General features: G+C 36.8%; 1 protein-coding gene across 4 annotated transcripts in view; it reads left to right on the top strand.

Moving 5' to 3' along the window:
- LOC139975848 (uncharacterized) overlaps nt 1-16392 on the top strand; it is a 35728-nt gene that overhangs the window by 5387 nt on the left and 13949 nt on the right. For 2 of the 4 annotated variants that reach the window (XM_071984093.1, XM_071984092.1), the window contains exons 3-13: nt 1059-1087; nt 2887-2940; nt 6861-7011; nt 8165-8319; nt 9125-9187; nt 9858-9957; nt 10950-11050; nt 12160-12324; nt 13336-13428; nt 14946-15017; nt 15704-15802. In XM_071984093.1, the coding sequence (XP_071840194.1) occupies nt 1059-1087; nt 2887-2940; nt 6861-7011; nt 8165-8319; nt 9125-9187; nt 9858-9957; nt 10950-11050; nt 12160-12324; nt 13336-13428; nt 14946-15017; nt 15704-15802 (1082 nt within the window). The remainder of the gene's footprint in view (nt 1-1058; nt 1088-2886; nt 2941-6860; nt 7012-8164; nt 8320-9124; nt 9188-9857; nt 9958-10949; nt 11051-12159; nt 12325-13335; nt 13429-14945; nt 15018-15703; nt 15803-16392) is intronic. The other 2 variants (XM_071984094.1, XM_071984095.1) reach the window with 2 other exon arrangements.

The following is a 16392-nucleotide window of genomic DNA, read 5'->3' as shown; positions in this document are numbered from 1 at the left end:
ACAGTGTGGAGATTTGACATGGTGTGAGTTATTCGATATGATCACAAGCTGTTAGTGTGAAATATGTGTTATGTTACTAATTTAAAGAAAAAAATTTGTATACCCATTTGAAAATGTATGGTGTACAGTTTCACACATTTGAGTGTGTATAGAAAAGTCGACGGTTTAGGTAAACAATCAAAGTTGTATTTGGGAAAGTCACACAGAAGCTTAGTATGCCGTTAGTCACGTCATGTTTGTTTATTGTGTTGCCCAGATGTGTCGTCAATGTGAATTTACCGGAGTTTGTAAGTAAGATCAATACAAAGTGTTAACATCTGTCAAACATGCATATAAAGACACTGTACGCTGTATTTATCGTACAAATTTTAGGTATGAGAACATTTAAGATTTTTTTTGTCTGGTTTTAATATAAAAGGAAAAAATACTTTTTATGAAAGAAAGAAAAAAAAAATACCAAAGACTTAAGAGAAAGAGTATGCAAATTCTGCTTGTGGGCATACTGAGCCATTAGTAATTCATTAGTTGCACTCGTTAGTAGTTTATGACCGTGTATGTATGCTAGATGTGCTAAAATGGCCACAACAGTTTCTGAACTAACAGTACACTTCTAGCAACAATTGTGGTGTGTATTGCAAATGTATTGTTTGCTTTTGTGAGGACTTCATTGTGTTCACTCAGTTGCCATAGGGATCCAGATTGACCAATGCAGCCTTTTCACTGAAATTGAGAGATACTGCATTGTACATAGAGGTGAAGAAATATGATAGCAAAGTTTCAAAAATATATAATAAAGAAAAATTTAAAAAAAATATTTATAAAAAAAGAGAAGTGAACTTTCATAACAACTTTGTAATACCACTTATTGCAATTGTCAAGCAAAAGTGTCTTTGTTCTAAATAGTTGGTTTAAAACTTTATTGACTTAAGTTGAGGTCGCTACTTTACAGCTGGGTATGGCACGCTTGTTCTTTATCGTCACCATGGTATTAACTACTGTACCGCAAAAGTTTGTCAATTAATCAACCATATTAATAACGTATATTTTGCTTTCCTCAGATGCACAAAGAACGATTGAACTAGAAAAGGTGAGTTAAAATCACAACGAATAGTAATTGAATTATCGTGCTCTTGTCGAACAGTTAGTAAGAGGCTTAATTAACCTAAAGTCTGCATGATACAGTAATTAAAAGTCCTCCTTATTACCTTCAGAAAACTACATACTTTAGTGCTATAACCGGTTAAAGTAAAGCTACGATACATGATCCCTTGAATGTTCAGACCTTTCAAATGTTATCTTAGAATGTCAGGAATGTTTGTAGTTAAAGAGTAAGATGTCTCAGCAAGGAAAACTGTTGTGATAATGTCGTTCAATTTTTTTTTATGAAGTTTGAATATGTTTTGACAAGTATTTGCCTTTCTATCTTTTTTTTCTTTTGTGGGGGTGGGTTAGATGGGGGGGCGTGAGAGGGGGCTTATATAGTAAAAGTTTTTGGATCGTGACTAACCTGCTGTAGGGAACTTGAACATTGGTTGCCAAGGAAACAATTTTGGAAGCCATCATTTATATTTTAAGTATTTACAGCATTATTTTACAAATCTCCAAAAAGTCAGCTGGCTGGGTTTGTTTATCAAACTTAAATAGAATTAATCATATACATTCCACAACAGTAACAACTTCTGCCCGGATTCTTATATGCAAATTAGGCTAAGCTGGATGCATCTGTCAGAAATGTATTACAAAGTACGTCTTCTTTATCGTACAATGGAAGTCTAAAAAGTCCCAAATGTTGATTTAGAGAGTAATAACTAACCGTTCCCTTCTAATGACAATATAAAGCACTTCTGCCCCAATTCTTATATGTAAATAAGGCTAAGCTGGATGCATCTATCAGAAAAGTATGATAAAGTATGTATTCAAAACCATACAATGGAAGTCTAAAAAGTCCCAAATTATGTTGATTAGAGAGTAATAACTAACCATTTCATTCTAGTGACAATGTAAACCACTTCTGCCCCAATTCTAATATGTAAATAAGGCTAAGCTGGATGCATCTGTCAGGAAAGTATTATAAAGTATGTCTTCTTTACCATACAATGGAAGTCTAAAAAGTCCCAAATGTTGATTAGAGAGTAATAACTAGTAGCTTCCCTTCTAATGACAATACAAACCACTTCTGCCCCAATTCTTATATCTAAATAAGGCTAAGCTGATTGCATCTGTCAGAAAGGTATTAAGTATGTATTCAGAACCATACAATGGAAGGCCAAAAAGTCCCCCATGTTGTTTGCAAGTGTAACCAGCCAATTGCTCCCAATAGAATTCCCAATAGGCTAGCATTTTATCTGCTGTAGCATAGCATCTACATAATGCTACTGTATACAACATTGTTACTCTTATGTCAAGATGTTAAATAGCATTTATTTATACAACAAACCTTACTATTTTGTGATAGCAAAACTAAAAAAACCTCAAAATTTCTAGGCAAAGGAACGTGTATAAAACGCACTTTCAATTTTTCCCTGCCTACCAAAAATCTGTACGTTAGACTGTTAGAGTAAGGTATGGTGTCCACCTAAGTATAATGTGATTTGCACCTTTACACTGATCTTCTTAGTCAATTGTCTGGCTTTTTTTGTGGATTGTTTGTTGTGAAATTATGTTCTAGTAAAGCATTTCATTATGTTGTCTTATTTGCTAAAAGTATTTAAACTGACATGGTGTGTAAAGTTTATAAGTGAAGTGTGTAAATTTGTAGCGTTGGAGTATAAAGTCCATATTGGAATTGCGTCTGCTACTTATTTTAGTTACGGACTAGAATTGAAATCAATACTTTCTGAATATAATTTTCATATTTTCTTTTCTTTTCTCCCCCTGTTTCAACAGCAAGAGGCGAATAACAAATACAATGCCTTGAATATACAACATAAGATGTTAAAGGTGAGTTTACTATAAGGTGACCAGATGTCCCAGATTTTCGGGGACAGTCCCCGTTACAGTGTGCTGTCCCCGATGAACAAGTGTCCCCGAAAATGTCCCCGATTCGTCAAAATGTTCAGGAATTTGAAAATATCCCACATTATTAGTAGAATAATTGTAAAAACAAAATTTAGTCAAGTGTGCAGTCGCAGAACGGAACTAACCAGGAATTAAGTTGGGCCAGTGTAAAGTGGAAACACTGTTAAAATATGCTAGATCGATCTAGCCTAGCACTCTTTGTAAAGTAAGTAAATTTCATCTAAGAAAAAGCTACATTTTTGAAAATAAAATTGATTTAAAAAGTGCTTCTAAGTATCACCATTTTACATTTAAGCACCTTAGGCACTTGAAAACCCCCTCCCCTTAAACCCCTCCCCCATATCAGTAACGCAATAAATGTCCCTGATTCCAGTCAGGCAAATACGGTCACCTTAGTTTACTGCCAACAGTACGGTCAATTTGGACTTGGCGTGGGAGGTGGGGCTATATAGTTTTTATCTGGTATGGCCGCATAGCGAAGTGCTACTCGCTGTGACCGGATTGCTACTGTATGCAAATGCAGGTTTCAAACTTTCACATATACTTTTTTTTTAAAACTTTTCCTGTATCCGAAAACTTGACCGTTTTTCACCAAATCTCAAGTGGCCTTTACTTGACACAAAGTATCTTGATTACATTTTAATTTTTCTCTTAGCAAGAAAAAAAAATGGCAAGTGTCTGAGTTGTCTTGTTTTTACTATCAACCAAGTGATAGCCTCTCTTACTTAGCAATTTAATAGTCCAAATTTTAAGGCCCCTTTCTATTCATTTTTAGTGCACACATTGTAATCAACTTAATTGCATTTCTGTCAGTGAGCTCTCTTTTACTGCTGTGTCTTTATCCATTGAGGAGACTCAACATGAAGGTTAGCCATGTTTGTAAGAAATTTTCTTTTTTTTTGGTAAATTACTACTAAATCAGGAATCAGAGCTTGACGTAACTTTTAAGCATCCTGCTATATAGATAACAATGGCAATAATGATATTGAGTATAAAGCGCAGACATATCCATAGATAATGATGCTTAAGGCGCATAACAATATTATCCTGGTCAACGATAACTTTTCAAACACAGAGACGATTCCTCCACATGGCAGCAGCTAAACAGCACCCAACTGACAGTTGATCTCACAGGTCCCTATTTATACACCAGGGTGAAGAGAGGCAATGGAGATAAAGTGCTTTGCCCAAGGACACAATGCAATGATCTGGCAAGGACTTGAACCTGCAAGCCTTAGATCACAAGTCCACTGCCTTAACCACTTGACCACAGCGCTCTCAACATAAAGATACATATGTAGCGATGACATTCTCCAATGTGAACATGCTCTGTTTCCCGAGGCAACGATAGCAATTTTTGCAAAATACATGAAAATCCTCAAGAAAGTCCACTAGAGACATTGTTGTGGTCCTTACTTTACTTTACACTTTGATATTAGACTGATCAGTAAAACTTGAAAACATTGCTTTCCAATTTTTTATCACAAGTAGAAAAGGCCTGTGAAGGAAGTGAAAGGAAGTGACACCTGTAGTTTGTTACATTTAGATCATGCGTTCTCAGTAGGTGGTCTGTCTGTTTGCCAAAATCCAGCCCGCCACAGATTTCGATCCGTGAATAATATAGAGGTTTCTTAAGGTATTAGGCATCAGCCACAATATGCATTAAACCCTGTACATTTCTCAATCTAGCATTGTTCTGCATCTAGCATCTGCATCTAGCATCTAGCTTGGTTCTGTCTAGCCCTTTGCTCCATTTTTTGTTTGTTTTTTGTGGCACTCGTAGGAAATCAATTGCAAACCACTGCATTAGATGTTATGTACAATGCTTGAAAAAAGAAACTGCCGTAAAAACGTGCAAATTGGGAGAGTAATACAAGAATCCAGCATATTAAATTGTATCAAACCAACTAGCAGTTATGTAAAATAAAATATTGACACGAGTCACAAAATTAATGTGCTTCATCCATACACAAAGCTATTGTGGTATTAAATAATGTAACTATACATGTATACATTTTTTTTTTGATAAATATATATAAAATATGAAATATACATACATATCTTGTTCAAATTTTTTAATTTTTTTTATCAGTTATGTGGCCGTGCATATATACATGCATGCATGCTCACAGGTATGAATGAGTAGGTTTCATTCGATTGTTCATCATTATACAACTGTGACTATTTCATTCACTGGTCTTTTACTATATAAAGCCATAGAGTTTCTTACATCAGCCTATGCTTTTCAATTGAATAGTTACCAGGGTGCACGTGTAGTAGGTTGAGGTTGTCATGGAAACCTCCCGGTTAAGTCAGACAAGTTTTGAAGCACATACATAGGAAGCTGTAGTCTGTTGTTTGACATTCGCAAAATCTACTCGAGTGCCAGGTATACAAATCAGTTTTGACAAGGGTAATTTCTCGATGCTGGTTGTATGTTGCGTTCTTTGATGTACAGTTTATCACTACTAGGGTTCTTAGCAATAAATCTTGGTACTTTTTTTTTTTGGGGGGGGGGTTATCAAGTACCTTGAGTACTCAAGTTTTATAGCAATTAGTGGTAAAAGAGCCCAGCAAAATTTTGAAACTTGCTTTGTGAATGTGATTAATGCTGGTGTGAGACACAACATTGGAAATTTAAAAATTTGAACTCGTTTTAAATCACTTAATTGTTAAAGGGGTATTCTGCTGGCTGAAGTTGATTGCTTAAGCAAAAACTTGGGCAAATTGGGTTATGAAATATTCAAATTTGGTGGTATTATGTGCCATCACCGCAATTCTGCTAAAAATGTTTGATAAGTTCTTCTTTGTAAATATGTAAGTCACTTAACCTCCACAGAAGAAAATTGAATGTGTCTATAAAAACTTGCATGTTAATGAAATTCCAAAGATAAAAAGCACCTTCCCAGCTATTAAAGCAATCATTCCAAATGTACCTGGTTTCAACGATAAATCGGCAAGAAAAATTATGAAAGAATAGCAAAAAGCTTTTCAAGTAAAACAATGGTCGCTCTGACATCACAGATCACCCTACTGGGATCCACGGAGAAACAATAGAGGCTTTAATAGACAGCTATTAATAGGGTTCATTTGAACAACCATATCTTGAGTTAGGGGACAAGATATTGAGAAATGAATTTTGAAATAACAGCATGGAATATTTTTCTTTTCCATAAAAGAGTCACATAGTCAGTTGCTGGAATATCCCTGTTACCTTCACTCGGTGGGAGAAAGCTAGACCAGTATCTAAGATGATTAGTAGTAGTAGTAGTAGTAAGTTGAGTCTCGTCTATCCGACATGCTCAGTGATTAACCTCCGTCACGTATCACGATCTTGGGCAAGGTTTATTGCTTCCTCGAAATTGTTAATGTTAACGTCCTTAAATTGCGACTTTATTTTTCCAAGCAAGGTATTCACGGACCTTCCTACTGGTTTATCAGTATGTCTCAGTGCTTCTCTTACTGCAACCTTTGCTGGAGCGTCAAACTGGAGTCTTGCTACATGACCGAAAAATCTCCATCTTCTATGTGCGACTATGGATGACCAAGGTGTTTGGTTGGTTTCATTGTAGAGCTCATCGTTTTGATAGCCAATTGTTTTTGGTCCATCTCATGTTGAAAATGTTACGAAGTAGTCTCCTTTGAAAAGTCAGTTTATTGAGATGATTACATCAATTATAATCTTAGTTCGAGTAAAAGATTGAGTAGATTGGTCGGAAAAAAATTCAACCAAAGCGCGACAAGCAGCTTTCGTGTATCTTTTAATTTCAGGTGGTTCGTTTCATCTCCTTTGTTCTGCTAAACTCATTGTTCTATCTATCTCTCTTTCTTTTGTTTTAAAGTCTCAAAATGATGATATTAAGGAGGAATTAGAGGACGCCTTGCAACGAGAGAGAAAGGCCGTTGAGGAAAAGGAAAAGATGCTTTATGAACTGCAGACCAATACTACTCAGCTGAAAGAATCCTGTGATGAAAAACAACAACTTTTAACAGGTGGGTGGGAGGTTTTATTTTGACAAATAAGCTGGCTGTAGGTGTGAGAGTTTTAAAGGGAGGTTTTGATTGGCTGAAGTCAATCGCTTATTAAATGGAAATGCTGGAAGTATTCTGAAACTTTAGGTCAAAATTATGTTGTTTGTGACAAAGATATGATTTTTTTTTGTTTTTTGGTAGTATTCTGAAAATGCATCTGGCAACAGGCGTTGTCATGGCAATTCTGCTGGAAATTGGTTTTTTATTTTGCTTTGTAATTATTTATCTCACTTATTCACAGAGGAAAATAATATTTCTACCAAAAAGTAAGGAGTTTTGATGAACAAAAAGGTAGCACATTTCAAGGATAAATTAACAAAAAGGTTATAATAGGAAAGTTAATGCATTTTGCAGAGTATCTACCATGATGGCTTCACAGACTACCCACTGTGATCTACTCTCTGACAAGAATTCAGAGTTTAGCCAGTCAGAATAGGTTACATTCAACCAATCATATGTTGAGTTAGATACAAGCTATTGAGGTTGGATCTCAACTAACAGTGTGAATTATTATTATTTTTTTTTGCAAGGTAATTATTTTACCCATTTCATTGTTTGACACCAGTTTATCACTTTAAGAAGCACTACCATTAAAGCAGTCAACCTCACAATACCTGCGTCCGTTTTCTCACAAAATACATCAAACATGCGAAAATCCTTGTTTTTGAACAGTCTTTAGAATACATACGGTAAATAAATGGACATTTTGCAACAAGGGCTGAACGATTGCACAGAGAAGCGAGGATACAATGTACTTTGTCGTAAAGGAGCATTGCAGATACATTTTATTGGGAAATATCTTTCAAACTTAAACTGGTATTTATAACTGTAAATCAATCTCTATAATTAATGTAGAGATGATTTTGAATCGATTTTTGTCCCCATGGTCTGAGAAGGCATAACGTTTGCTTGGAAAACCTGTATCAGTTTTAGGCTTGTCCAACCCCTCTTACAAACATTTTTACAAGAAAATTATTTAAAAAAGCAGGTTGTCTGAGAGGCTTCCTTAGAACCAAGCCCTGATGAGGTGTTTTAGAACAGTTTTTAAAAAATTGTTACTTTTCGTGTTTTTGTGTTTTATGTACATGTTTGTGTTCTGTTTCCTCCAATCAAGGTCAATTAGAGACCCTAAAAGCCGAAAATGAACTAGGCCAACAATACTTTTTGCAACTTCGAGAGGCGAAGCAACAGATAGACCAAGCAAATCAAGATAAATCCATACTCACAGATCGGCTAATTGAAAACGAGCAGTTAATATCTGCAAATGAGGTAAGACATCCCTGTGTAAGTTGTCCATATTTACTATTTGGTTATTTTAAAAACCATCCTGTTGAATTCTGGAATGTCCCCCTCTAAAAGAATACAATGCTTTCCATCTACCCCTCCCACCCCCCCTCCACCCTCTCAAAGATTGAAAGAAAATGTTTGTGAAAGTACATCATCAATATATACTAGTTCACTTTCTTTCTTCAGTTAGCTAGTTATGCAGATTATTATTGATTAATTCCGTCAATGTTAAATGTCGGTTTAATTCAACATCTTATAGTATCTGCATCCGTGCATCGTTCGGTTAAGTGTGTATACATACAGAAGGGCACACATTTTGTTATATTCTATTCTTTTGTCTTACTTCCTCGTTATTTTTTCTCTTCAATTCATTCATGGCAGTCGTCTGTCTACATTGTGAATCCACTAGGCTTCTTAGAACACAACTATGCATGCTATATATTTAACTCGATCAATTATGTGTGTATTTTGTATATAACTGTGAAAAAAACCACAAAAAAAGGTAAATGGAATAATTAACAATTTTTATCAAACTTCCCGACTATTGCTCAAACTGAGGCATTGTCATAGATTTTTTGCTCAAATGATAGAAAATGTATTAATTTTAGGTAGGTGTATTGTATGACCCTGATAGGTTTCAGTGATGGTGGTTTTGGAAGACAGTCTAGCAAGTATAAAACATAATCATGTCATTTTCTAATAGTTTGAACAAAAATTTGGTCTTAATTTTGGTGTTATGTTATTTTGATGTTTTTTGTCTGTTTCTTGGTTTCTTTACCATCAATAGAAAGAAAAGGTGTTTCTGCAAAATCAGGTGGAGACGTTTAGCCGTCAAGTTCAGTCTTTAAAGGTAAGCTGATTCATGTACCCACCAGCCATTAACTTTAAGGTTAAGATGGAGGGGGAGGGGGAGCAGGGGGGTGGCAGAAGAGTTAGGGAAATAATGAGAGGAGGAGGAGAAAGGAAAGTTTCTGATATTAAACAAATTTATAGGTATGAATCTTCCAGATATCATATCGAGAGCTGTTCCATCTCCACCATTTTGACGAAGAAGGTTATTCAATCTTGTATCATGGCAAGTCCCTCTCACACGACTTTAACGATCATCAACCCTGGTCATCGGTAATTTGTCACGCATCCACACAGCCTCGTGTGCATGAAGTTTACAGTCGCTCCCTCCCAGTTCACTAAAAGTGCATCCCATCTACTTAACTACATGGGGAACTTTCCACAGGGTTGCAGCCAAAATTAGGCACGCGCAACTTTGTTTAACACGGTAACCTCGCAGTTCCCCCCATTTATACGACTGGGTTAAGAGAGGCAATGGAAATTAAAGTGCCTTGCTCAAAGATATGAAAATCCTAATGATCTGGCCAGGACTAGAACCTGTAATCCTTAAATCACAAGTACATTATCTTTTCCATTTGACCCACGACATTCTTCAAATGATTGTGAATGGGTTTGTTTGTTTTGATGTTTGTTTGTTTTTCATTCATTTTCATGGATTTTTTTCCCCACAGATGCAGCTTGAACATGCAAACTCACAGCAGCAGAACCTTGTTCCAGATATTCCACTGAACAATGTGCCTAATATGCCACAGAATAATAACCAATTACCCGGTACTTCACTGAACCTCTTCCTTCTTCTACTTAGTATCATATTCTTGACTTGACTTCATTGTTTCTATAATTTTATTATATTTCTGAGTCTCTTTTAGATTATCGACAGATAGGCTCTTGCACCCTCCCCCCCCCACCCCCATCAGGTTAGGTTGGCAAAGTGACTGATTTACCCCTCTAGACCTCGAAAGGTGCTAGTTTCGTATGAGAAGCCAAATGTACTGGTCGTTGAACAAATCACCCTGTCTCGCCCCCCCCCCCCATTAGATCTCAGAGCAGATAGTGTCAGTTTACACCCCAGACCGTCCCAATCTTCCCCAGTGTTCCCCAATCTGCCCCAGTCCACCCTATCTGCCCAGACCGTCCCAATCTTCCCCAGTGTTCCCCTTCCTGTGACAATTTTGCTTTCATGGTAATGGACCTGATTTTGTGATGGGTAGTATATTGTAAGATAACTGAAAGAGAAGATGCCAAGTTATGCAAAAATTGAAAATAAAAATGTTTTGGCTATTGCTATAAGCCTATGGGATATTTGTCATTTGTGTGAGAGAGGCTTTTATAAGAACCACCAGTAAATGTTTTTGACATATGGCTGTGAGTTAGCAGAAAAAGTTGTTAGAGGTATTGCTAATGGTCCCTTTGTGACATGAAAAAGGTCTGGTCTCACGGTATCGACTAAATCAGACTCTTGAAATGTCAGCTATGCACCCCGACTTAAGTGAACCTTGTTATTCTCAGGGTTCTCATGTTTCCATGGTAACAAAGTCATGCGAATGTTGATTGCTGGGAACAGGGCTTCAGAAAATTTGGAAAACTTTGCAAGAATTGAAATGCAGTTATAACTAGGAACCAACGACTTCACAAATAATTCAATATCGTTCATCAGAAACTGAAATAAGTTTTTCTATTATTATTCTTGTCCTTTACTTAAGGAATTCTCTTTTAAAAAAATGTTTGTTTTTTAACATTATATCTTTTTCTCCAATTGTTAGAAGTCCAAAAGATTATAGACCCTTACGAACAGCAGCGGATAGCATTCGACAAGCAGAGACAGCAGGAATTATTAGAAAAGAGATACGTCCAACAGCAGAATGTAAGTGTAATAAAAAGGTTCTTGTATTCAAAACTCATGTGGTTATATTCGAGGGATACTCGAGTGGCTGGAGTCGATTGCTTGATAAAAAAAATATGCCGGAAATGTTTTGCATCTTTGGGTCAAAACACTTCCTCGAAATATGACGAAGATATGAAATTTTCAAATTTTGGTAGGATTTTGCATCTGGCAACAGCAGTGTGAATGACATCATCAGTTGCTTTTGTTTTCCTTTATATCACTATTTATCTTAATTAATTCACAGTGGGAACAGTTTTTCTACAACAACAAAAAAGTCATATTTGATGAAATTTGAAATACAGAGAGACCTTTAAAAAGCTAAGCAAAATCATTCCTAATGTATCAGGTTTCAAGGATAAATCTGCAAGGAGCTTATAATATAGGAATGTAATGAAAATCTACCATTGTGACATCGCATACCACCTAACTGTACATCCATTCCAGGGAAGAATCAAGAATTTAGAGGGTCGAGGTAGTTTACGTTCAATCAACCATATCTCAAGTAAGGAATAAGATATTGAGATGATGTTTTTACACTAACGGAGTGGAAATAGTTATCTTGGCCGAAAAAGTGTCCCATTTTTTTTTTTTTAGATTTTTGTGTTCGTATTTTACATAATGTTTAGTTTTCGTTTATGTGTTTTCTAGACTTTTTATTCCTTTGATTTCTCTGTCTTTTTATTTTTCTGTATTCTGTGTGTGTTTTTGTCCCTTCTGTTACTGTAACTTGTCATTTAGCCTCTGAAGAAGATCCTGCTAGGATCGAAACGTCAGGCCAACTTACTTTGATACATTTTTATTTTTTGATATTTTTTTTAGGTTTTGTAAAGCGCCTAGAGGCCTTTTGGTATTTGGCGCTATATTAAGAACTTATTTATTATGATTATTATTTGCCTAGCAAGGAAATCTCCCTTTAAAGTGCTTTTACAAAGAATCGTACCATAATGTATTGGATTTGTTAAAGATCTCTCTGCACTATCTACAGAATGAGTTTGACTCCTTATTAAGATTTACTACAAAAAAAAAAAACTTTGTAGAAGACAATATCTTTTATTTATTTAAATTTGTATTTAATTTAAATTTTGTAGGTTAATCAAGTCAATGGGGTTGATGCAAGATATGTGCAACAACCTCAGCAAGTACCTCAGCAGCCCCAGCAACAAATAATACAACAGCAACCTGCACAGAATGATATCGTCATGGGAGGCTTCAAGCAGAATGTACAACCAGCCCCCATTAGTAATAATAACCAGGTAGGTGGTTAAATAGCTGGGTAATTGTCATAACGAAGTAGCTAGTTTTAGAGGAGTGGGGGAAGGGGGAGGGGGCGGTATGGTAAGAACTGCATGTCAAAGTTGAGAACAGTGTCTTTAAAGGACTACAGCTTATCGTTTTGTTTGTCGGGGGGATTGGGGTGGGGAGCAGGGGTATTTTATGGTCAGAGAGCAGTTGTTTTTGGAGGGGGGTTGAGTGGGATGGGGAGGTGGTGCAGTAAGAGGATTGTATGGTCAGAATTTCACCATGAGGTGGAGGAAATAGTGTTTGTGAAAGACTTGAGCTGGCACTATCACTCAGTAGGTAAGAACAACAAGTAAGTGTCAGAGAGGCTAGGGATGGGGGTTGGGGGAGGTTGGGGTGGGGGATGGAGAGTTAAAAGCTGTACCATGAGAGTTGAGAAACACCACAGCTTACAGTTTTATTTATTAGAAAACAAATAGCTATTAGTGTTGTGTGATGGTGTGGTGGAGGGTGGTGGGAGGCTGGTTGCAGCCGTGTGGGGGGGGAGGGGATGGAAAGTTAAAAGCTGTACCATGAAAGTTGAGAAACACTACAGATTACAATTTCATTCATTAGGTAAAGAAAATAGCTATTAGTGTTGTGTGATGTGTGATGGGGTGGAGGGGGGGGGTGTGGTGCAGAGGGTAAAGAGGATGTATTGTTAGAATTTTTCCATGGATATTGAAATTGAAATGTTAGTATTGTTAAAAGCAAAACCGCTCCCACGGACAGATCAAGAAATTTAAGGAGGGGGGGGGGTGTGGCCCTGGTGTCGATGTTTGACGACAGTGGGAAAGTTTCCCGTATGTCATTTAGTCCCATGCTTTCTTGCTTCATGTCCCATTGATCATTGATCGATCATTAATCCATCATGAATCCATCATTGATTGATCATTGATTCACAACACAGTGGTTGTCATTTCTATAAGGGGCACGTCGATGTCGAAGTAGCCATTTTTTCTTTCTTTCACATTTTTTTCCTACAGCCCGGTGCGAAAGACATCGACAGAAATGTGAACCTACACCTGGACCAAGCAGATACAAAGGAGAAAGCCGAAGAAAAGGGTGACAGCGATTACGTAAGTAGCGAACAGTCGGGTAATCAATATATATATATATAAATATCGATCAATCAATCAATAAAATTTATCAGATGTGAAGGACAGGAAATTGGATTAACCCCGATCATGGACGATGCTTCCCTGAGAAACTCTTCCATTGTCGTAAACAGCAGGACCTTCCCTGTTATGTATCCTGCATCTGTCGATATTAGTTTCAGATATATTTATCATATTTTATGAGAAGTATTGGGTAAAGGGGAGACAAGCCCACCATTATCTCTTATGATAGGTGAAGCCTGTGATGAGCAAGTCCCTTGAAAACAGGAAAGAAAACAAACTTGTTCCATTTGAAAAATAATCATGGCTGATTTAAAAAATATTAATTTCAGAGGGCTGCCAATTGTTTTGTCCAATGTGTGATATCAAAGTGCCAGAGGGAAAAGGAAATCTTTTAATCTCCCCCTTGTTTCTCTTTTCGTAATTTTACATGAAAAGAGTGAAATAGCAAACACCAAAGCATAGCAAAAATTATTTAAAGCATCTAGCAAAACAAAGCATAACATAAGCAATGCATAGCAACAGATCACAAAATATACAAAGCATGCAGACAACCGAAGCATAACAAAATACAGTGCATAGCAACAGAACACACAAAAAACAATGCATGCAGACAACCAAAGCATAGCGAAAACAATGCATAGCAACAGAACACAAAAACAACAATGCATGCAGACAACCAAAGCATACCAAAAACAATGCATAGCAACAGAACACAAAAAAAAAACAATGCATGCAGACAACAAAGGCATATCAAAAACAATGCATAGCAACAGAACACAAAAAAAAAACAATGCATGCAGACAAGCAAAGCATAACAAAAACAATGCATAGCAACAGAACACAAATAAAAACAATGCATGCAGACAACCAAAGCATAACAAAAACAATGCATAGCAACAGAACACAAAAAAAAAACAATGCATGCAGACAAGCAAAGCATAACAAAAACAATGCATAGCAACAGAACACAAATAAAAACAATGCATGCAGACAACCAAAGCATAACAAAAACAATGCATAGCAACAGAACACAAAAAAAAAACAATGCATGCAGACAAGCAAAGCATAACAAAAACAATGCGGAGCAACAGAACACAAAAACACAATGCATGCAGACAACCAAAGCATAACAAAAATGGATGGATAGCCAGTAATGCCAGTGTTAGACGGTGTTTTACCAAAAACATAGCTCGAGTAAAATAAACAATTTAATGAAAAGCGACCCGAGGAAGGTTGTGAATTTGTTTTTATCCCATAGAACTTAGGACTCGAGTCAATAATTCGACTTTAATCAGGAAAACCACTGACAGTGGCGCGACTCGACCATGAAAATGAAGTGACACATTAAAAATTGGGGTTAGGTTATGAGATGGATGATGTTGCAAAAACCTGTTCAGATGAACCTTAATCCTACACCTGCAGATTTGTGGATGATGAATTCTTCTCTAACTAATGTTTGTCTTGATCGTTTCCAGGAAGACTCGGATGGGGAACAACAAGGGGTCGTCCTGAAGGACCCAGGACTGGCCGCACAGGAGACGAGACAGGTACTTGAACAAAACAAAAAAATAAAAAAGATGTCAGAAAGCTTAAAAAAACATCTTTATTCAGCCATAATTTTTTTTCCGATCTCAATCCTCTGTGGCAAGTATGACACTTTTTACGTCGCCCCATACCTAATGATCTGTGTGTGTGTAGAGGGGTGTGGGGGTCCTACCAGCTAACCTCGCACATTGCTCAATCTAGATATAGTGTACCAACTCTCAACAGAAGAGTTTTATTGCACGTGTGAAGTTAACAGTGCCAGCAGTGTGACTTTATTGATTAAAAATCAATTGCACCATGTTATATAGGTTTGCAAAGTCTTAACAACATTAACAGTTATAAGTACTGAATAGCATCGCCTTGCATCCCATACTGATATCCAGCACCCTACGTGACCCTGTATCCTCTCTTCGCCCTCCTTACCTCCCCTCCTGCCTCTTCCATTTCAGCTTTTAAGTTCTCAGCTTGCCTACATTTCATGTCGCTGCTGCACCCGATTTTTGTTGTGTTCTGTTGCTACGCATTCTTTTTGTTATGCTTTATGTTTTGCTATGCTTTAATTGTGTGCATGCTTTGTATTTTGTGTTCTGTTGCTATGCATTGTTTTTGTTATGCTTTGTTTTACTAGATGCTTCAAATAATTTTTTGCTATGCTTTGGTGTTTGCTCTTTTGCTCTTTTCATGCTAGCTTTTAAGACATTCATTCCATCAAGATCGTCTAAAGATTATTCGGGAGAGGCAGGAGAGAATTGTCAGACTGAAGCAAAAATACCACAAGATCATGGAAGTAAGAAATCTGTGATGTAAAAAGTAGCCGAAACCCTGGGAAAAGCTTGAAAAAATAGTATTTCCTCTGGATTCGTCCTTTTACGAGAGGAAAGGGTCGCTGTAAATTTGGATGTATGAACTGGTGACTTAAGCTAGGCCGGATTGTTTATCCTACAGAAAAAAAAGGGTTTTACAGTTTACAATGTCTGATTTGGGATATCTGGATTACCCCCCACCTCCCCCTCCCCCCAGAAGGGTCTTATACTATCAGGGTTCAAAATGATAACCGGGGTACCTAGAGTTTTACTTTGTTGGCAATGTCTTAAGAATGATTCGTTTATTCAAATTGACTTTCACTTTGGCCTGTCTTTTAGTTACATTGCTCCCAGAATTAATTACCCCAGTATGATTTATTGATACTCTTGTTTGAAATTTGCACCTGCTACCAAAACGCTGGTATTTTAAGATACCATGGGAGATGGGGTGGAGAGGGGGGGTGGTCGTGAACGGGTGCGAAGTGATCGTCAGTTACAAAGAGACATCACGCAGTCACTTCTTGTCTCAAAATATGTGTATTTTTATAAGAATTAAAATAATGATATGTTCATT

Source organism: Apostichopus japonicus, chromosome 11 (genome assembly GCF_037975245.1).
Source record: "Apostichopus japonicus isolate 1M-3 chromosome 11, ASM3797524v1, whole genome shotgun sequence".
Taxonomy (NCBI): Eukaryota; Metazoa; Echinodermata; class Holothuroidea; order Aspidochirotida; family Stichopodidae; genus Apostichopus; species Apostichopus japonicus.
Note: the sequence above shows the minus strand (reverse complement) of the source record. Positions and strands in the feature narration are given on the sequence as shown.